Source organism: Podarcis bocagei, assembly GCF_964188305.1.
Source record: "Podarcis bocagei genome assembly, chromosome: 8".
Lineage (NCBI taxonomy): Eukaryota > Metazoa > Chordata > Lepidosauria > Squamata > Lacertidae > Podarcis > Podarcis bocagei.
In genome coordinates this window covers 92190643-92213467 of record NC_138133.1, presented here as the reverse complement: position 1 = coordinate 92213467, position 22825 = coordinate 92190643, and the positions used below count along the sequence as shown (strand labels likewise).

At 51.9% G+C, this 22825-nt stretch overlaps 1 protein-coding gene across 1 annotated transcript in view; it reads right to left on the bottom strand.

Annotated features, from left to right (window-relative positions):
• Positions 1-574: 574 nt before the first annotated feature.
• The window catches only part of PPP1R16A (protein phosphatase 1 regulatory subunit 16A), a 46678-nt gene continuing 24427 nt past the window's right edge, over positions 575-22825 (bottom strand). The window contains exons 3-11 of the mRNA XM_081204741.1: positions 18836-18906; positions 15858-16003; positions 12337-12440; positions 10478-10602; positions 9297-9422; positions 6362-6437; positions 4814-4943; positions 3430-3589; positions 575-2592 (exon numbers count right to left, since the gene is read on the bottom strand). Of these exons, the coding sequence (XP_081060867.1) occupies positions 2209-2592; positions 3430-3589; positions 4814-4943; positions 6362-6437; positions 9297-9422; positions 10478-10602; positions 12337-12440; positions 15858-16003; positions 18836-18906 (1322 nt within the window). The 3' untranslated portion in view covers positions 575-2208. The remainder of the gene's footprint in view (positions 2593-3429; positions 3590-4813; positions 4944-6361; positions 6438-9296; positions 9423-10477; positions 10603-12336; positions 12441-15857; positions 16004-18835; positions 18907-22825) is intronic.

Genomic DNA, 22825 nt, shown 5'->3' with positions numbered 1-22825 from the left:
GCCTGGCCCTTCCATGCCTTCGGAAGCAGGAGGGAGGGCTACAAGACCCTACCAGAGCCTTGTGCCTCCTTGCCAAGCCCTGGCACCTTGCTTACCTGGCTTTGGGATGGCAGCACTGGGGGTGGGCATCAAATGTTGCTGAGTGCCCCTAAAAAGGCCCAAGGGCCGCATGGACTGCCCTAACATGGTGCAACTCCCTGCAATGCAGGAATCACAACCAAAGCATCCCCAGGAGGGAAGGAGACCCAAAGGAGCTCTCCACTTTCCTGTAGGAGGAACTTGAAAAAGGGGAACGGTGGGGAGGAAAATCTCCTCTCCCTCTTTCTTTTTCTGGGAATTCTTTTTTCCCTTTGGGGTGGGGGAGGAGAGATGCAACACAGCCAAGCTCCTGGCAGGAATTCAGCTGTCTCCTGGGCATGTGCAGAGGGGAAGGAAGGCCGAAAGACCACCTAAGTTGGTCCTCAGTAGAGGGGCGGATTCCCAGCACCCACCCCATCTTGTGGCCAGCCCTCGGTGGGTTGACGAGGATGCTCAGAGAGAGAGAGAGAGAGAGAGAGAGAGAGAGAGAGAGAGAGAGAGGTCACTGAATTTATTGCTTTATCAAAGACAGGGGGAGGGAACACCAGGATGAAAAATATAAACAAGTCATTAGAAGAAGAAAAACACTGTCAATTTTTTAAGACAAAAGAGGGTACAAAAGGTAATAGAAAAATCCACGAGCAGCCTTTGCCAGCTGGTTGCCCCCTGGATCTCAGCCCGGCTGGGGGCTGATGGGGGCTGGAGTGCAAAGGCTGGCGAAGGCCACATGGTAAAGACAGAGAGAAACATCCTCGAGACACAAGGCTTGCGACTGCCTTTTGAAGGCAGCCAGGCATGATCAAAACAGGAGCGCTTTGCCCAAGAGGCAGCCCCCCTCTGAAGAGGCAGGCCTGTCCACTTGCCGGCTATGGGGCCAGCAAGCAGCTCCGCCGCTAGAGCAGCCTCAACCCAGGAGCAGGAGAGCGGCAGAAGGCCAGGGCTGCGTCTAAGGCAGCAGGAAATTAGTGGCTGCTTCCCCTGTCCATGTCAGAAGCAGCCAGGGACGCTTTGCGGTCACCGTTGTCGGGGATTTGAGGGGCAGTGAGAGGCCAGAGGGACCAGGACGCACACAGACACCGGCTCTGCCAGACCCGCCCAGGGCTGGACTCGAACGAAGGGCAATGGGGAGAAGCCCCTTCCCTTGCCTTCCTCGCATCTGCCAAGGCACGGGTGCCCCCTCAACTGCCCCAGTCTCACAAATGGCCCCACTCTCCAGCAGCTGAGGGCCGCTTTGCCCAAGGAGAAAGCCATTTCCCCGACTGGCGCTTCCCAGCACGCACTTCTTCTCTGCTACGGATCGGCTCCGAGGAAGAGAAGGGCATGGTGAGGGGGCCTGACAGAACAGGAAAGGGGTGCCCCACACGCAGCCTTTTGGGGGAGGGTTGGTGTGCCTCCCCCCTCCTGCCCCCTTTCCCGCCGGGAAGGCAAGTGGTGCATTACAATCCCCAGCTCCCTTGTAACACCCAACCCACTCATTTCAGAGACACAGAAAACTCCGCAGAGAACATTCAGGATGCTTTCATGCAAACCGGATCCTGCAGAGGCGCTCAGGTCCCCTCCCTCCGTGTGTCCCCTTTCCCCAGGAATCCTGGCCTCCTCCAGGCGATTCCGGAGCAGCCACAACCTGCCGCCACTTCCCTGTGCAAGGGCAGAGCAGCTCACTGGAACAGCACCGGGACAAGGGCGTTGGCCTCCACTTGCACCAGCGCAATGGACGCAGCAGAATCTCCTTGTTCGTCGTCCCCAAGACCTGCCAGGACAGCAGCGCGGGGACTCTCCCTTCAGAACTGACAAGAGCACCCAAACTGCCCGACAGCTGCCTCCTCCAACACAGAGAAGCCGTTCCCTTGCGACTGCGCACCCTAGCATGCATTGCCGCATTCCAGAGACCAACATGCAGGGAACTGTAGTTTGGCAGGTGATATTTCTGCACCGGTGACCGCGGGGAGCTGGGGTTTTCCGCCAGGCTAGGGTGCTGCCTCTCCCGCAGACAAGCCCTTGGGGAGCAGCTGGCTTCGGCTGCTGCATCCAAGCCCCAGAGGCGCCGGGCACCCGCCAGGCGCAGCCAGGAGGGGCGCAAGGCCTGGTTCAAAGGGTGCCGAGGAGGAAGAGGAGAGCCTCCCTCTGAGCTCACATCAGCCGACAGCAGCGCTTCTTCTCCACCGGAGTCTCTTCCGCCGGGGCGGTCAGTTTGAGGAGCGGGGGGTCCCCGCTGGCCGCTGTGAAATACACAGAGTTGTGCTCCGAGTCCGGGCTGGGGGCCTCGCCAGGGCCCAGCGAAAAGTCCTCCGCGTGGGGCCTCTGCAGCTTGGCGGCCGCCCGTTGGCGCTTCAGGTCGGCCAGGGTGTGGCGCGCCTTCTCCTTGCTGAGCCCGGCTGGCGGATCGTCCTGCGTGGCCATCTGGTAGGAGATGCTGCGGTCCAGGCGCTTGGAGTAGAGGTGCTTGGGGTGGGCTGAGCCGTTGCTCTCGGACAGCTGCTCCCCAGGCTCCACGACGATGGCCGGCTCAGCGTCCTGCCAGGACAGAGGAAGGAAGAAGAAGAAGAAGAAGAAGAAGAAGAAGAAGAAGAAGAAGAAGAAGAAGAAGAAGAAGAAGAAGAAGAAGAATTTGGATTTGATATCCCGCCTTTCACTCCCCTTCAGGAGTCTCAAAGCGGCTAACATTCTCCTTTCCCTTCCTCCCCCACAACAAACACTCTGTGAGGTGAGTGAGGCTGAGAGACTTCAGAGAAGTGTGACTGGCCCAAGGTCACCCAGCAGCTGCAGGTGGAGGAGCGGAGACGCGAACCCGGTTCCCCAGATTACGAGACTACCGCTCCTAACCACTACACCACACTGGCTCTCATGAAGCCATGGTACCTCCTACCCACCACCACCGCCGCAGGGCGCAAGGACAGACTCCTTTTTTTAATGAATCCTGGGACAGTTTAATTAATTAATTAATTGATTGATTGATTACTACACGTTCGGGACATTCATTCTGCAGCATGGCGGTGGCAGAGGGGCGGCCACCGCCTTGACCTCAACCGCCTGCATTCGCTCCATAAGACGCACACACATTTCCCCCTTACTTTTTAGGAGGGGGAAGTGCGTCTTATAGAGCAAAAAATACAGTAATTAAAAAGTAAGTCCTCCAATTAAACTGAAACTCAAGCTGGAGCTGATTCGAAGGCAAAGCTGCTTCGTTTTTTGAGGCTGTTTTGATTGTGGGGGGAGACATAGAAATGGGATGTGTTGTTACAAGGGTCCCAACAGAGCGGCATGGCTGTTGAGAGCAAACACGGAAGGCTAGTCAAAAGGGCAGGGGCTAAGCTCCCCCCCCCCCAGTCAGGATCAGGGCCCCCCCCTCACCAAGACGTGTGGCTGGAGCTCAGCGTCCGTCTGCCTGTCCTCGTCCTCCCCTTCGCTCTCCCGCTGCTCGGCCTGCTGCTGCCAGACGATGGCCTCCTTCTCGTGCTCCTTGCGGTAGAGGTTGCTGCGCTCGGTCACACTGACTCGCCTCACCACTTTCCTGGAGAGTGAGAGAAAGAGAGGCAGGGAGGGGGTGAGAACCGCTTCTGCACAAGTCTCTCAAAGCAAAGAGAGCCTCCAGAAGAATGGCAGATGCAGACGTTGGACTTTTTGGAGCTGGCCGACCTGACTGGGAGAATCCGCAATCAGAAAGAAGATTGGAAGAAATGTAAAGATTATTTAGCTAAATACTGTAATATAAGTAGATTGGGACGCAGGTGGTGCTGTGGGTTAAACCACAGAGCCTAGGGCTTGCCAATCAGAAGGTCAGTGGTTCGAATCCCCGCAATGACGGGGTGAGCTCCCGTTGCTCGGTCCCTGCTCCTGCCAATCTAGCAGTTCAAAAGCACGTCAAAGTGCAAGTAGATAAATAGGTACCGCTACGGCGGGAAAGTCAACGGCGTTTCCGTGCGCTGCTCTGGTTCGCCAGAAGCGGCTTAGTCATGCTGGCCACATGACTCGGAAGCTGTACACCGGCTCCCTTGGCCTATAGAGCAAGATGAGCGCTGCAACCCCAGAGTTGTCTGCGACTGGACCTAATGGTCAGGGGTCCCTTTACCTTTACCTAAGATAATTAGAAGTCACTTGAAAGTATCAAATAGGCTTAGGATTAGAATAAGAATGAGTTGTACAGCATTATGGATTTAGACTATTAAGAAAAGAGAAGATGATAGTAAACTGAAGGAGTTAATTTTATTAGAAAGATGGTTTTGGAGAACTGTTACAAGGTGATACAATGAAATTCAGTTAGGGGGGATTTGAGGAAGTCAGAAAACAATGAAAATTAGATTGGGTTTTAGAAGTAATAAGAGTTTTGGTTTTTTCAGTATTGTAATTTCTTTTCTTTTCTGTGTTATATTTGTTATAAATGTGGAAAATCAATTAAAAAATGGGGGGAGCGCCTCCAGAGAGGTTTTGCTCTGCCTCCCCACTCATAAATTTATAGAAGGGACCCTTAAGGTCTGGTCCACCCCCTGCAAAGCAGGAATCACAGCTGGAAAACCCCTCCAACCTCCCAGGAAGGAGAGGTCCAAGCCTTCCAAAGAGCTCTCACAGCCAGAAAGTTCCTCCTAAACTCAGAATCTCCTTTCTTCTCATTTGAGCTTGCTCCATCTCCAGCTGCCTGAAGACGGCTACCCTATCACTCCTCTTCCTCCTGCCCTGCCCTCCTGGGCCTGGCAGGCTCCTCTGGCCCCACACATTGAGCCCACACCGCACGCCATACCCTCGGCTTCCGGCGCTGGAGGTGCGTCGCTGCAGCAGAGACTTGTGCTTCTCGTGGGACTTCATGATGGCCTCGTGCTTGTGCTTCAGCTCCATGAGTTTGGCCCGCACTTCCTCGTCGGCACAGACGTCTGGCAGGAAGAGGAAAGGCGAGAGTCAGGAACCGGGGGCGTGGGGGACATTCTGGACAAGACCCTTCTTCCCTCCATCGCCTTTGCCAAACCTAGAGCCTCCGCCCAGCAGCAAGGACACGGCACGGCAAGCCCGGTCCAGCAACACCCTCGCTTCCAAGATCTAGATCCTTCCTAGATCAAGGGAAGTAATAGTGCCACTGTATTCTGCTCTGGTCAGACCTCACCTGGAGTACTGTGTCCAGTTCTGGGCACCACAGTTCAAGAAGGACACTGACAAACTGGAACGTGTCCAGAGGAGGGCAACCAAAATGGTCAAAGGCCTGGAAACGATGCCTTATGAGGAACGGCTAAGGGAGCTGGGCATGTTTAGCCTGGAGAAGAGGAGGTTAAGGGGTGATATGATAGCCATGTTCAAAGATATAAAAGCATGTCACATAGAGGAGGGAGAAAGGTTGTTTTCTGCTGCTCCAGAGAAGCGGACACGGAGCAATGGAGCCAAACTACAAGAAAGAAGATTCCACCTAATCATTAGGAAGAACTTCCTGACAGTAAGAGCTGTTCGACAGTGGAATTTGCTGTCAAGGAGTGTGGTGGAGTCTCCTCCTTTGGAGGTCTTTAAGCAGAGGCTTGACAACCATATGTCAGGAGTGCTCTGATGGTGTTTCCTGCTTGGCAGGGGGTTGGACTCGATGGCCCTTGTGGTCTCTTCCAACTCTATGATTCTATGATTCTATCTAGACAGACACTGTCAGATTTCCCTCTAGTCAGAAGGACTAGAGACTTAAAAAAATAAAAATAAAGCAGAGACCTTAAGTGCCAAATTCTGCTTATGTGCACGATTGAAGAGGGACTGGCTGAAATCGTACAAGTTAAATCCAAGCAAGGGAGAGAGCCTGAAAGCTGTTTCTCTGCTGGGTTTCCGCTTGGGATGTGGAAAGAGCTTTTAAGCTCTTTGCCCTGCTTGGGGTGGAAGGAGCAAGGCCTACTCAGGGCACCAATTTCAGGGTCCTCTTGTGAGTTCCTGCGATATCTCGTGCGACCACTCCTGGCACCTCCTGCATGCAGACACCCAAGGCAGAGGCTCGGCCGCTGAGCTACAGCCCTGCCCCCAAATTGCACACTGACAGAAGGCATAAGATGCAATAAGATGAGATTCTCCCTGCTGAGGTTTGCACTAAGGATTTTCCAGAGTGCAACCACCACTGCCCAGCCCCAAGGAAGCAGGAGAAGACTCTGCCCTGGGAAGGGGTGGAGTAGCAAAAAAGAAGCAAGGTCCTTGTTCTCTTGGCCTTGAAAGCTCTTCGCCGTTTGCACCGCAGCCGTCAGCATCAACAGAAATAAAACGGGCCTGGACCCAGGAAGCCAAAGCAGCTGCCCCAGTTCTGATGCACATACACACACCCCAACCTACTCACCAAGTGGCGTCTCATCCAACACCGACTTGCCGTTGAGATCTGCTCCGTGAGCCACCAAGAGCTCCACCAGGTGAATCTGCCAGCAGGAGAGTAGAGGTTTTAGCAAAGGGAGGCGGCCGTGACAGGGTGAGACAGTCGCCAGGCTGCTGGGATCAGCTCTAATAATAATAATAATGATAATAACAACAACAACAACAACAACAACAACAACAACAACAATTTATTTGTACCCCGCCCATCTGGCTGGGTTTCCCCAGCCACTCTGGGCGGCTTCCAACAAGGATTAAAAATACATTAAAATGTCACACATTAAAAACTTCCCCGAACAGGGCTGCCTTCAGATGTCTTCTAAATGTCAGGTAGTTGTTGTTCTCTTTGACATCTAGTGGGAGGGTGTTCCACAGGGCGGGTGCCACCACCGAGAAGGCCCTCTGCTTGGTTCCCTGTAACCTCACTTCTCGCAATGAGGGAACCGCCAGAAGGCCCTCAGAGCTGGATCTCAGTGTCCGGGCAGAACGATGGGGGTGGTCCACCTCGTTCTGTCTCCTCAGTAGCAGCCAGCCAAGGGCTCCCTTCAGGAAGTTCACCAGCAAGGCAGGAGGGTGAGGGCAATTGGTACCTCTGGCTATTGGAGGAATGAACATAAGAAGAGCCTGCAGGATCAGGCCAGCGGCCCATCGAGTCCAGCATCCTGTTCTCATAGCAGCCAAGGAGATGCTCCAATGCAAAGCCCAGAAGCAGGATCTGAACACAAGACCAACTCTCCCCTCCTGGGGTTTCCAGGAATGAGATTCAGAAGCACTGCGGCCTCCAGCCGTGGAAGCAGAGCAGAGCTATCCTGGCTAGAAGCCATCTGTCTGGCCAGAGTGGTGCATGCTCTGGTTATCTCTCACTTGGACTACTGCAATGCGCTCTACGTGGGGCTACCTTTGAAGGTGACCCGGAAACTACAACTAATCCAGAATGCGGCATCTAGACTGGAGACTGGGGGCGGCCGCCGAGACCATATAACTCCGGTCTTGAAAGACCTACATTGGCTCCCAGTACATTTCCGAGCACAATTCAACGTGTTGGTGCTGACCTTGAAAGCCCTAAATGGCCTCGGTCCAGTATACCTGAAGGAGCGTCTCTACCTCCATTGTTCTGCCTGGACAATGAGGTCCAGATCCGAGGGCCTTCTGGCTGTTCCCTCATTGCGAGAAGCAAAGCTACAGGGAACCAGGCAGAGGGCCTTCTCAGTGGTGGCACCCGCCCTGTGGAACGCCCTCCCACCAGATGTCAAAGAGAAAAATAACTACCAAACTTTTAGAAGACATCTGAAGGCAGCCCTGCTTAGGGAAGCTTTTAATGTTTAATAGACTATTGTATTTTAATATTCTGTTGAAAGCAGCCCAGAGTGGCTGGGGAAACCCAGCCAGATGGGCGGGGTATAAATAATAAATAATAAATTTTTTATTATTTTTATTATTATTATTATTATTATTATTATTATTATTATTATTATTATTATTATTATTATTATTATTATTATTAACAGTCCTCCTCCATGAATTTGCCTCATCCTCTTTTGAAGCCATCTAGGTTTGTAGCCATCCCTGCCTCATGTGGGAGGGAGTTCCAGAGTTTAACTGGGCACTGCATGAAGGAGGACTTTCTTTTACCTGCCCTGCATCTTCCAACATTTAAGCCACATTCAGACTCCCTCTCTAAAGCCTTGAGGGACCACTGCCAGTCAGTAAAAGCAGTACTGAGTTAGGTGAATCAACAAGCTAAGGCAGCTTCCTGTGTTACTTCCTGTGTTACTGGGAGGGGGGGGGTCTGCTTCCCACTCCCTTCCAGAAGGGCAGAACTGCTATTCTACAGCTGAGATGAGTCTCAGGGCCCTTAAGAGTCTTCCCTTCTCCCGAATGTCATCCTTGCAGCTTCAACCTTCTCCTGTTTCCTGGCACTCTTTCAGGTCACTGGAAAAGAATCAACTTACCTGTAAAAACTTCCCCACCCCTTGGACTTACATGGGCTCCCAGGACGTTTCTGAGCACAATTCAAAGTGTTTGTGTTGACCTTTAAAGCCCTAAAGGGCCTCGGCCCAGTATACCTGAAGGAGCATCTCCACCCCCATCGTTCTGCCTGGACACTGAGGTCCAGCTCCGAGGGCCTTCTGGCGGTTCCCTCACTGTGAGAAGCCAAGTCACAGGGAACCAGGCAGAGGGCCTTCTCGGTAGTGGAACACCCTCCCAGCAGATGTCAAAGAGAAGAACAACTGAAGGCAGCCCTGTTTAGGGAAGCTTTTAATATCTGATGAATTATTGTATTTTAATGTTTTGTTGGAAGCCACCCAGAGTGGCTGGGGAAGCCCAGCCAGATGGGTGGGGTATAAATAATAAATTATTATTATTATTATTATTATTATTATTATTATTGTTGTTGTTGTTGTTGTTGTTGTTGTTGTTGTTGTTGTTGTTGTTGTTATTATTACTTTTCCTGCGGTCTGTTCAGCTCTGCCCATCCTCTCTCTGCAGAATGCTGGCTTTGCAGACCCTGAACCTGCCCATGGCTTCCCCAGTGTTGGGACTGCTCTAGCAAACAGCGCCAGAACCCTCCTGCAGAGCTCCCGTACCCACGGCGGCCTCTGCCAATGCCCGGAACGGCTGGCTAATTGCTTGCATCACCGCCAGCTGCCTTAGGAAATCCCTGGCTTATCGAACTGAGCAGGGGATCACCAGGGCCATCTGGTCTCTAGACGGACTCAGATTAATGGGATTAAGATGGTCAACGATCTGCCAGGAAAAGGCTGCAGAGAGCAGCCTTGGCCACTGGGGGGCAGCACCTTGCCCTGGAGGAGCGTCTGCCAGCGTCCGCTGCTCCCCATGCCAAGGCTGCTTCTGCAAGGCCCCCGGCCCCCCATTTCCTCCTTCCGGAGCCCTCTGGCACTCACCTGGCCCCAGCAAGCAGCCGCGTGGAGGGGCTGCCAGCCGTCGTCGTCCTTGGCGCTCATGCTGGCTTTGTGCTCCAGCAGCAGCTCGGCTGCTTCCAGGTAGCCGTTGGCAGAGGCGATGTGCAGCTGCGGGGCAGAGAGGGCAGTAAGGAAAGGGCAAGGCAGGACGCGGAGGCATGCGCAGAATCCACGTCCCACCAATTCAGCCTGAGCTGTGGCTTCGGGTGAGGAAGACCTGGGTGGGATCGCCTGTCCGCTGCCTTAAACCCACAGAGATGCTCAAACCCATTTCACGGTGGATTTGCAGGCGCCACATAACATCTGGTAAGAACTCGGTTTTTTTACACTTTGGAACTCCCTGCCTATTGACACCAGACAGGGGCCTTTGCTATTCCCTTTCCGGCACCTGCTAAGAACATTCTTCTTCATACAAGTCTACTCAGATGTTCAGAAAGCCGGTGCGAGTGTGAATCTGCTCTTTGGTCTACTGCTGTTTTCAATTTTTGAAAGTTTTATATTACAGTGGTACCTCGGGTTAAGAACTTAATTCGTTCTGGAGGTCCGTTCTTAACCTGAAACAGTTCTTAACCTGAAGCACCACTTTAGCTAATGGGGCCTCCTGCTGTGGCCACATGATTTCTGTTCTCATCCTGAAGCAAGGTTCTTAACCCGAGGTACTATTTATGGGTTAGCGGAGTCTGTAACCTGAAGCGTCTGTAACCCGAGGTACCACTGTATTGTTGTTGATTTTTCTTATTGGTGATTTTATTGTTTTATCTTCTTCACAAACTGCATTGAGTTATTGCTGTTTTTAAATCAATCAAGTAAGTGGTGTATAAATTTTAGGAAATAAGCAATTAAGTGAAAAGCTTTCCTGGCTTGGAGCTCCACACCACCTGAGCGGTTTCCCTCTTCTTTGAAACAGCAGGGGCAGAGTCAACACCGAGGCAGAGAATAGATCAGGCAGACTCACTGGACTGCATTTTGTGGGCTGGGACGGTGCCCTTCAGGTGCCTTAAATCTTACATATTCTGCCATCCTTCCCTTGAAAGATCCTGGGCCTGGCAATTTCTCTGGGCTTTGTGGGGGGACAGGAGATGCCAGCACTTAGAGCAAGAGGGGGGGAGACGTCCCCGCTCCCACCGCCCGCCTCAAAGCCAGGCCCTGCACACCCATCTCACCAGGGTGGCGCTGTGGTCCAGCGGCGTATTCAGGTCCACGCCTTCCTTCACCAGCCGGCGGATGTCATCCACCATGGCACGCTCCACAGCGGAACGGGCCTCCTCAATGGTGTCCTGAGTGATACCTGAGGATGGAGAGGAAGAGGGTGAATGGAAAGCAGCCCACTGCGGGCTGGCAGGGGGATGCTGCTGCGCCAGGAGGAGGAAGCAGGGCAGCGCCTCTCCGGCAAGCGCACCAAGGACCTGCCCAGAGACACCTCCTCCACCAGGGCTCCGGCTGCTCCTTAAGAACACCGGAAGAGCCTGCCGGATCAGGCCCAGGGCCCATGTTCTTGCGGGAAACCAGCGAGCAGAAGCTGCGCACGAGAGCACTTTCTCCCCTATTGCAGTTTCCTCCAGCTGTGGAGGCCGAGGAAAACCATGGAATTGTAGAGTTGGAAGGGAGTTGGGAGGGACCCTGAGGATCAGGCAGTCCAACCCCTGCAAGGCAGGAATAATAATAATAATAATAATAATAATAATAATAATAATAATAATAATAATAATAATAATTTTATTATTTGTACCCCGCTCATCTGGCTGGGTCTCCCCAGCCACTCTGGGCAGCTTCCAACAAAGATTAAAAATACATTACAATGTCACACATTAAAAACTTCCCTGAACAGGAAGAGGCCGCTGTCGCATGTAAAGATCGAACCGGCAGCCTTGGAACTGTCAGCACCATGCATCCTGGCTAGTGGGCACCGATAGCCCCCTCTGTGCCACCTGTGGCCCTCCAGATAATAATAATAATAATAATTTATTATTTATACCCCGCCCATCTGGCTGGGTTTCCCCAGCCACTCTAGGCAGCTTCCAAGAAAACACTAAAATACAATAACCTATTAAACATTAAAAGCTTCCCTAAACAGGGCTGCCTTCAGATGTCTTCTAAAAGTTTGGTAGTTATTTTTCTCTTTGACATCTGGTGGGAGGGCGTTCCACAGGGCGGGCGCCACCACCGAGAAGGCCCTCTGCCTGGTTCCCTGCAACCTCACTTCTCGCAGAGAGGGAACCGCCAGAAGGCCCTCAGAGCTGGACCTCAGTGTCCGGGTAGAACGATGGGGGTGGAGATGCTCCTTCAGATATACTGGACCGAGGCCATTTAGGGCTTTCAAGGTCAGCACCAACACTTTGAATTGTGCTCGGAAACGTACTGGGAGCCAATGTAGATCTTTCAAGACCGGTGTTATGTGGTCTCAGTGGCCGCTCCCAGTCCCCAGTCTGTCTGCCGCATTCTGGATTAGTTGTAGTTTCTGGGTCACCTTCAAAGGTAGCCCCACATAGAGCTATTATAGAGAAGGTATTATTCATTGCAAAATCTGAAAAATTGCACAATCGAGTGTTAAAAACAACACAGCATTAAATATTAAAAACGTCACTAAACATGGCTGCCTTCAGATGTCTTTTAAAGATAAGATAGGTGCTTCTTTCCTTCACATCTGAAGGGAGGGCATTCCACATGGCGGGCGCCACCACCGAGAAGGCCCTCTGCCTGGTTCCCTGTAACTTGGCTTCTCGCAATGAGGGAACCGCCAGAAGGCCCTCGGCGCTGGACCTCCAGATGCCGTTGCACTACAACAGCAGCCCTGGCAAAACACTCCTGTGCTTAAGAGTTGCAAGGGACCCAGAGGGCCATCTAGTCCAACCCCTGCTATGCAGAAACCGTGGCATCCATGACAGATGCCCCCCATTCAACGTCTGCTGAGAAACCTTCAAGGAAGGAGAGGCCACCCCTTCCGAGGGAGTCCACTGAACGGCTCTTGCCGTCAGAAGGTACTCCCTGCTGCTTCCGAATAGCCCAAGAGGAGAGCACCCACCTTGGTCAGCCATGGCTGTTTCCAGGTAGTCCAACGTGGCATCGTCCTCGCAGAGGTCGTACGGCATGTTCCCATCCGAGTTGACGGCCAGCAGGTTGGCGCCTCTGGAGGAGGAGAGGAAGAAGCGGTTGGCAGGCAGGCAGGCAAGCAAGCAAGTAAGCGTCCCTCTGCCGTGTCCAGGGCCACTGCCGATGGCACGGTCCAACTCTTGGTTGTGTAACAGATACAAGGAGTTATTTCCGTTCCGGAGCAGCAGCACTAGGAAAACATGCTTTGTGGGTCTTCTTCAGAGAGCGCTGCAGATTGAGTTTCCTCCTCGCCCTCGGCTGGGGAGAGCGGCTGAAACGGGATCCTGCTCCCCCACACCACCCCGCCTCTCCCTCCTGCAAGGGCCCTGCAGCCTCAAGGAAGGGGGTGCTGAGCCCCCGCAAGGCCACCCTGGAGTCAGAAGGGAGCAGCGGAGAAGAGGGGAGATGCTGGAACCTGGGGGGGGGTGGGCAAGGCCAGCTGCAGGCAGCAGCATCACAATGCAAAACAAGAGAATGTGCTAACTTGTTTTGCGTTCTTGTCACCACCAAAATTAATTCTACTTTTTCTGCCACCACCCCCCCACTCCAAAAGCTGAAAGTGACCTGTGCTTTTCAGTACTAGAAATTCCCCAGGTGTGTTTTGCGACTGGCTCGGGTACAATTGTGACCACGTGGAGATATCTGGATGCCAGGCTGGCAACTGGGGAAAGCAAAAAGCCACTCAGAGTAGGATCTGGAAATATTTTCCTTGAAGCTTGAGTGTCTTTTATTCTGTATTGTTTTATTTGATGCTTTAATGTGTTGTAAACCGCTCTGAGATTGGTTCTTTAAAATATAAAGCAGCAACAACGGCCAGGGGCCAAAAAGGAAAGGGGCCTGCTGAGGCCCCAGCACCCCTGGTGAGAGCCAGTGTGGTGTAGTGGTTAAGAGCGGTAGACTCGTAATCTGGTGAACCGGGTTCGCGTCTCCGCTCCTCCACATGCAGCTGCTGGGTGACCTTGGGCCAGTCACACTTCTTTGAAGTCTCTCAGCCCCACTCACCTCACAGAGTGTTTGTTGTGGGGGAGGAAGGGAAAGGAGAATGTTAGCCGCTTTGAGACTCCTTAAAAGGGAGTGAAAGGCGGGATATCAAATCCAAACTCTTCTTCTCTTCTTCTTCTTCTTCTTCAGATTTCACCTCCTTCCCAGCATTCACACCCCCTTTCACCCCAAACACCCCTCAAACCTAGGTCTTCACAGAAGAAACTGACCCAAAGGAATTGCCTCCCTGGGTGGGGCCAATGATCCTCAGAGCTTCACAGCCTGCCTCTAAGTAGTGGCAAGCCAAAAAGGCCAGGGGCGGTCTGGAGGGGGTCGCAGGGGGGCAATCTCTCCCCCACCCCCACACCACCCAGCCCCACACTTTCTGGCACTCAGGGGCTGAACATGTCCCCAGAACAGAGGTTGCACTTTGGCACATCAGGGGGTGTTGACTTAGCTGCTGCCTTGAGTTCCCCTGTCTGCGTCTTCCTTTCTTAGCGGCACTTAGGTTGGTAGCCAGCACAGCATCCTGCAGCCATGAGTTCCATAGGTTCATTGCATAATGTGGAAATGGGAGCTTCTTTTGATGTGCCGTAAACCTGCGCATCAATTCCAGCAAAAGCTCCAAGCTGCTGTTTTTGAGGAAGCAAGGCCATTTCTACCTATCCCCCATTCGCAATCTGTGACGGCTTCCTTCATGCTCCCTCCTGTTTAAGCCTCTCTTCATCGCAGCAGCGAGGGCTGAAGCACGTCTACGTGAGGCAAAGGATACAGGGGCCCTCACCAGGCAGGGAGACCCGCAACTCAAGGCACAGCAGCTGGGGAACTCTCTGCCACAAGGCGAAAGGGCCTTTCACCCATGGGAGAAGACTAGAAGACTGCTACAGGTTTCTGCAGAAAGCTCTCTCATTGGCGGAGCGGAGGTTTTGCTCACAGGAGATCCCCTGCAGGCAGCCAACTACACCAGTGACACAGTTGCTCTGCCAACAATGCAAGCCTGTTAAATATTTACAGCCCTAGAAGTGAGATCCAAAACAATTGCAGCGCAGCCCAAGAACATGACCTCAATTCCAGGTGAGGTGAGGAGCCTAGTGATGATGCCATGGGGAGGAGGGGCAGGCTGCCTCCCACAGCGAGTGCAGTGGGTCGCAAGGATGCCCGGATCCTGTTAACAGCTTAGAGATGGGAGGCATCCCGGGGAGAAAGAAGAGAAAGAGACCCCTGCAACTCCCCAGTTGCATGCGATTGCACATACATGCGGTGCCAGGAACCCAAAAGTGGCGGGTGACTTGCGGGGAGACCCTCCCCAGAGCCCAAAGATGCTATGGGGTCTCCTCATGATCCAGAGGCACAGCGGGACCTTGTAGAGGCTGCTCAGTTGAGGCTAAAGAGGTGGCTGCTGTGCTGCCCCATGTGTTAGTTGTTAGGTGGGGAAGCTGAGCAGCCTCAACAAAGCCCCAAAGCGCCTCCGGCTCACGAGAAGACCCTCCCCGAAGCCCTACACCAGGCAGGTTCCTACGCTGGACTAGCGCAAGGGCCTCCCCGCTCAGGTTTCAAAGTGTGGCCCCTTGTCAGGGGCCCCACACAGATGCCCATGCGGGTGTTAGTTTCTGTTTGTGCCACTGTGCAGTGCTCTTGGAGTCACAGGACTCTGTTTACATTCCTGGGATTCCAGACTGTTGGAAGTCTCACGGAAGACAGGAGACGGATGTGATGTTACTGGTTTCCTGTTCCTTTGTTGTTCAGGTGCTCTCTGTCTTTCACAGAGAGAGGATGATTTCTTTTTTGTCTGCGTAGCCTAGTAATAAGCTCGTACCAACAGGACCGCCTCTCCCGGTCTGCCCCACAAAGGACCTTAAGGTCCATAAATAGCAACACCCTAGAGGTCCTGGGCCCTAAGGAAATTAGATTAGCCTCAAGCAGAGCCAGGGCCTTCTCCGGCCTGGTGGAACGCTCTGTCTCATGAGACCAGGGCCCTGCGGGATCTGATTTCTTTCCGCAGGGCCTGTAAGACAGAGTTGTTTCATCTGGCCTTTGGCTTAGAATCAGTTTGATTCCCTCCCCCTCTTTCTTTTTCCTTTCTCCTCCTATGAAGATGCTACATCCTAATGTTTTAATGTTGTATTTTAATCTTTTTTTAAATTGTATTTTAATCAACTTGGTTTTATTATTGATTGTTAGCCGCCCTGGGCCTGGTCTTGGGTGGGGAGGGCGGGGTATAAATAAAATTTCTTCTTATTATTATGAATAAAACTCTTTGCAATGTAGCTCATAAGTCTCGTCCCTTCTGCTGCTGGATACTCTGCGTAATGGGAACGTGCTTGGAGCCTCATCAGAGGCTCAGGTCGTTAATCACATCAGAGGCGATTCCGAAGGGCTCAACCGGCGGAGGAGTCTCCCGGTCGAACGCAACTCCGACAGCGGGGGCCCATCCCCTGGCCCTGGGGGGGGGGTCTCCCTCGTGGCCCTTACTTGTCAATGAGCAGCTCCACCAGATGCAGGTGCCCGCAGGTGGCGGCGGCATGCAGAGGGGTCCAGAGCTCACTGTCGCAGGCGTTGACGTCGGCCCCGGCTTCCAGCAGCAGCTGCACAATGTCCCTGTAGTCGTCAATGCAGCACTGAGAGGAAGGGGAGAAGAGGAGAAGAGGCATGAGGCCAAGGCAGAGCAGAGGGGCTCTCGTGGGGACCCTCAAAAGACACCCCACTCCCCTCCAGGAGACCAATTCAGAGTGTGGCTTCTGCCCAACAGAGAGCGACCTCCCCTCCTTCAGCCCTCTCGGCCCTTCCCACCCCAAGGGGCGTCACTTTCACACAAGAGGGACAGATCTAGGATCCCTCTCACCAGCTCCCCCACGGGAAATGCACCACACACAGCCTGGGCTGAGGAAGCTGGAGGTCTTTAAGGACCCTCATACCTATGGGATTGCCTCTCCCAGTCTGCCCCGCAAAGGACCTTAAGGTCCATAAATAGCAACACCCTAGAGGTCCCAGGCCCTAAGGAAGTCAGACTAGCCTCAACCAGAGCCAGGGCCTTTTCAACTCTGGCCCCGGCCTGGTGGAACACTCTGCCTCATGAAACCAGGGCCCTGCAGGATCTGATTTCTTTCCGCAGGGCCTGTAAGACAGAGTTGTTCCACCTGGCCTTTGGCTTGGAATCCACTTGATCCCCTTCCCCTCTTTCCTTTTCCCTTTCTCCTTCTGTGATGGAACTCCTATTTGGGGACTTCCCTGGCTTTTTTTCTGGCCCACGTAGGACCAGTCTGGATAGTTAGCCTTGGTGAAGACTTGACGTTTTCATCCCCAAAAAGTTTTTGATTTGAGTTTCCATTGAAATGAGGCTGTATTTTAAGGTTTTAATCTTGTTTTTAAGTTCTATTTCAATCAATTCTTTTTATACCTGGTGTTAGTCACCCTGAGCCCGGTCTTGGCTGGGGAGGGCGGGGTATAAATTATTATTATTATTATTATTATTATTATTATTATTATTATTATTATTATAGCAGAGGATGGATGGCCATCTGTCATGGATGCTTTCGTTGAGTTTCCTGCATTGCAGGGGCCTGGACTGGATGACCCTCAGGGTCCCTTCCAATTCTACGATTCTGAGCACAAGAGCTTTTTACCAGGGTTGCCTCTCAGCCAGGAGAAAACCCACTAAGCCTCATAACCAGGCTGCTGGAATTTCAGAACGAACTCATTTGGCCTCCTGGAGCTGCAGGATTTGGTTCTCTGCTCAGGGCAAGGACCCCACCAGGACCAGAGAAGATGCGCGGTGGAAGCTCAAGGACCCCACAAAACCAAAAGCCTTGGTGTGTAAAAGACTCTGTGCCAGAAAAGCGCATTAAGGGAAACTGAGTTTGCAGCTGTATGTATTATGCAAAAAAGCCAAGAGGGAATAAATACACCTCCCTGCTGCCAGGCAGACCCCCCTCTAACCACTGGCGCTCCTGCCCACAAGCGCCACCTTCAGCCATTGCCCACACACTTCAGGCAGCCCCAAATTTGCATCCTTTCGGTCTAAAAACTTGCTCTCTTTTTCTTCTTTGAACAGGAAGCAGGACTCTGAAAGATGAACTCTTACACTCAGTTCCAATTTCTACGTTTATAAAATGCAACTGTTTAATTTCTTTTTTTTGGGGGGGGGTTATAATTGAAAGAGAATGGGAAGAAAGAGAGGGCATAAATGACAGCTTATGAAATGGGGAGCTGCCCGCACACCCCACAAGCAAGGACCACCCCTCAGAGTAGATTGCTCCATATCATTCATGGAGGACTTCTTGGGATGAGGGAGGCAGATTCCCACCTAGTACAAGTGGCTTCTTCTTCCTACTCATACACACACACACACACACACACACACACAGGCAAGGAAGCATATAGGCAGGGACATGAACAGCTGAAAGAAGCTGTGGAACTCAGACTTCCACCTTCCATAGCTACAAGGCTGCACTGGCTCCCGGTGGAGTACCGAATCAGGTTCAAGGTGAGGGTTTAAACCTTTAAAGCCCTATATGGCCTAGAACCCTCGTCCCTACGGGACCACCTCTCCAGTTATGTCCCACGGAGGAGCTTACGGTCTACAAATAAAAACATCTTGGAGGTCCTGGGCCACAGAGAGGTTAGGCTGGCCTCAACCAGAGCCAGGGCTTTTTCGGCTGTGGCTCCGATCTGGTGGAACGCTCTGTCCCAAGAGACCAGGGTCCTGTGGGGCTTGACATCTTTCTGCAGGGCCTGCAAGACAGAGCTGTTCCACCAGGCCTTTGGCCAAGGCACAGTCTGACCCCCTCCTTTGGTCATCCTCACAGAACTCTAGCCCAATAGTTGCCATGGATTTGATTTTGAATTGATTTTAGAATGAATTGATTTTAGAATGCTGTGTTACTTTTATTGCTGTTAGCCGCTCTGAGCCCGACTTTGGCTGGGGAGGGAGGGATATAAATAATAATAATAATAATAATAATAATAATAATAATAATAATTATTATTATTATTATTATTATTATTATTATTATTATTATTGACAGCTTCCTAAATACAGCTGGGCGACAATGAACATTCCTCCTAGGAACTCCATTACGCAAGAGGGGAGAAGGGATGGCAACCGCCTGTCTGCACAGAAGGAATTCCCACCTTGCCCTGTCCAACCTCCCCCCCCCCCTCATTTTGCAAGCGAGGGCTGGGATTAAAGGCTCAGCAGGGGCACATTTTTCAACCAGAGTTCACAGCATGCAAAGGATCAGCAGAAGGAAATTACTTTGGCCATTTGGCACTGGAGGCTGCTGCTGTTTTGCCCAAAGGGGGGGTGGGTAGCAAGCGGTGGGGTGAGCAGAGCAGAGAGGCCATAAAAGTCTATGATCCTATGATCATGCCAGGCCCTTTATACCCTGTGGCTGGCTGGCACTGATGACGAGAGGCAGGTGGGGAACCTGGAAAGCAGGCACTGGGCTTACCTGGTGCAAGGCAGTGAGGCCATCTTCATTGTACAAATTGGGGCTGAGGCCGCTCTGGAGGAACTGGCGAACTGCAAGAAACAAAAGACCTTTTTTAGACAAGCTGGAGTGCCCAGATTCATAGCTGTCAACTTTCAGATTTGAAAATAAGGGATCAGCAGCCTCACCTGTCCCGGGGACAGTCTACGGGATATCTAACCATCCGGGATAGCAGCGGGAAGCAGTGGGAAACGGCGCTGGAATAAGGGAATTTCCCGCAAATAAAGGGAAGGTTGCCAGCTATGCCCAGACTGGGTCAGGGAGTCAAAGGGAACAAGAGGGTGCAAGGATAGGAAGAGAAACAAGGACTCCCCCCTGTATAACCCACACAGATTCTGGGATCCCAATCGTTTTGAGAATGCACTGATCGTTTTTGCACAGTACTCAGTACTTGGTTTGGGCCCCTTTTGCATCAATTACTGCCTCAATGTGGTGTGGCATGGATGCTATCAGCCTGAAATTGATGCAAAAGGGGCACAACCCACGTACTGAGTATATATGCATGCTTCTGCTTCTCAGAGGTCCAATATTGCTCTATTTGCAATCCTTGTTTTGCTGATTTCATTTAATATTCCAATTTTCTGAGATTGTTAATTTGGGGTTTTCATCAGCTGTATACCATGATCATCACAATTATAACAAAGAAAGGCTTGACATATCTCGCTTTGCATGTCATGAGTCTATGTCATATATTAGTTTCTCCTTTTAAGTTGAATTACTGAAATAAATGAACTTTTCCACGATATTCTAATTTTCCGAGTTTTACCTGTACTAGCTGCTTTGCTTCTCAATATTCTCTGGTTGGCCTCTGTTATTTTCTCCTACTGATAAGGAACCTACATAAGGACTCTATATGGGCTCTTGGATACCGCATAAGGGGGAAAGGGCAGATTTTTGTTTACAACACCACACACTGGGCAATCCGTCGGCTGCGGTTTTGATCACCTTAAAGGGCTGCTAACTCCTTTAAGGCTCTTCTTCCCTGTGCTTGGGAGGAATCGCCTTCCCGCATGAGGTAACAAAGAGAGCGCAGCAGTGACCACAAACACCTCTGGCACTGAAGCGCATTGACAGTCCCGGGAGCAGCCGAGGTGGCGCAGGCAGGGAGGCCACTCAGGTTGGGTAAGTAGGTTAACACCTGGCCCAGGTTTGTAACCCAGGCTCCCTTGACACCGCAAGTTGTCGACTGTTTATACTTGGCTCAAAGAGAGCAGCCACATCCTTTGCGCTGGCTGAAACTGGAGCCTCCAGCTGGGGTGGAGCCTAGGCAAGAACAGGCCGTTTAGGGTGCATGTCAGCAACACAACAGGCTTAAGATGCACATCAATAAGTGTCAGGTGCTGCTTGTGGTTGCTCGTGAGTAACCAAGTAGGACTCTGATCTGGCTTTTATAGGTTTTATTCCTCAAACTATTTACAGTAAGTGAGAGCTGGACCATAAAGAAGGCTGATCGCCGAAGAATGGATGCTTTTGAATTCTGGTGCTGGAGGAGACTCTTGAGAGTCCCATGGACTGCAAGAAGATCCAACCTCTCCATTCTGAAGGAAATCAGCCCTGAGTGCTCACTGGAAGGACAGATCCTGAAGCTGAGGCTCCTAGACTTTGGCCACCTCAGGAGAAGAGAAGACTCCCTGGAAAAGACCCTGATGTTGGGAAAGATGGAGGGCACAAGGAGAAGGGGACGACAGAGGACAAGATGGTGGGACAGTGTTCTCGAAGCTGCCAGCATGAGTTTGACCAAACTGCGGGAGGCAGTGGAAGACAGGAGTGCCTGGCGTGCTCTGGTCCAGGGGGTCACAAAGAGGCGGACACGACTAAATGACTAAACAACAACATTTACAGTGCAGATCTACCAAGTTCATGCCCGTCTCAGTCACTTGCGGAATCCGGGAGTGGCCCCTTCCAGCTTCTCCCCAAAACGTAAGAACTTCGGCACCCCAAGCCTCCTCCTCCCCTCCTTGCGTTTCACCCCTCTGCGCAAGCTGGGAGACGGAAGGGGTGTGCGTCCCTCCTGGCCAGCCTGGCGAGATGAGGTGCAAGGGCTCTCAGCAGCATCCTTGAGCCCTTTCCTCGCTCGGCTGGCCCCTTCCCTCTCTTCCCCACTGGAGGTGTGGCTCCTCAGGAGTTTCGGAGGCTCTCTGTATCCCAACGGCCCCCCGCCTCCCGGTTCTGATGGCTGGATCCAGGAACTGAATAAGCCCTCACCTTGACCAAAACAAAACCAGCCCCTTTGCCAGAAGTGAGGGAGTGGGCAGCCCAGGCAGGGGGGAGGATGAACCATGCTCCCCCTTCTCTATCACAGGCTGACACGGGGCAAGCAGGCTGACTTAAGGGTTGCATCCTGGTGGCAGCAGCACTGCTCGGCAGCAGCCCAACCACCTCCTTGGCTCCACAGAGCTGCGAAGGGACCCAGAGCAGGGGTCAGCACCCTTTTTCAGCAGGGGACCGGTCCACAGTCCCTCAGACCATGTGGTGGGCCGGACTATATTTTTTGGAGGGGGGAAATAATGAACGAATTCCTATGCCCCACAAATAAGCTAGAGATGCATTTTAAATAAAAGGACACATTCTACTCGTGTAGAAGCACCAGGCAGGCCCCACAAATAACCCAGAGGTGCATTTTAAATGGAAGCACACATTCTACTCAAATGAGATAAAGCCAGACACAAACACACAAACCCCGGACAGATCACAGCTAATCATAATCTTTTACACTGGTGTACAAAGTTTACATCGCCTTTAACGAGTCCTAGTGTTATGAGAGAGGGAGGGGAATTTTTCTCAAGCAAGTGTCTGGAACAAGGCAGGCTCCTGAGAGCCTTTGGGGGGCCTCTGACCTCCCCCAGCCCCAACAGAGGCCTTACTTGTGTAATAAAAAAATTTAAGGTCTCATATATATATAATAAATGTTCATAAGTGTACCAAGCAAACACGTACATAAATATATAAACCACATGTCTGAAGCAGCACAGGAAAACAGCCCTGGAACCAATTTGACTCCCAAACTGACCAAATGTTTTCTCTGCAAGGAGGGAGGGGGTGAGGGAACCTTCCCATTGTCTCAGGAATTGGGAAATCGCCATCTCAAAGGAATGGCCAGACTACCAGAAAAGGCAAGGAGATAAGGCATTATCAGATAACCTGGCAGACAGGAAAAACAACAACATTCAAATTTCTGTTGCAGACCGCCTTTTCTGTGATGTAGTATGATGTATCTGGGGGGGTGGTCTTGGGCTACACCCCTTCTGTGATGTATGTATGATTCAGGGATTAAGTAGTTATAATAACAAAAGAGTGGCCAAAACCCAGATAATGCAATCAGGTAACTTGCCAGACAGGAGATAAACAACGCACTCAGATTTCTGTTGCAGACCGCCTTTTCTTTGATGTATGTACGAGGTTTCTGGGGGTGGTCTTGGACTCCAGGGCGGGCAATTTAAAATGTCTATATAAGAGCGGACACACCTTTGTTCTGGGTCTTCCTCCTCCTCCTTCTGCTTTTGAGGGGAGCACCCTGTTGCAACAGATCAATAAAGATCAGGCTTATTAGCTGCTTTGCTTCTCAATGTTCTCTGGTTGGCCTCTGTTATTTTCTCTGACCGATGGAGAACCTACAAAGGACTCTATAAGGGCTCTTGTGTCCCCCATAAGGGAATAAGGGCAAGTTTTGTTTGCAACATTGCCACAGGCAGGCAGGCTGCAGCGTTCAACTGGAAAGCCTGCCCCACTGTGACCCCAGGCAGGACCTCGCTCACGTCAGGAGGGTCACAGCATGGTCAGGAAGGAGCGGTGTGGCTGCCACGTGACTCCCTCACCGGGGCTTTGATTGCTATTGAAAGAGGAACGATTTTGTCTGTGTTGCCCTGCAGAATGGAACAATAATCTGCGCTGTGTGACCTCAACATCGCAGCTGTGAGCCGGACGCTTAAATTAAACAGTCAGATGCAATTA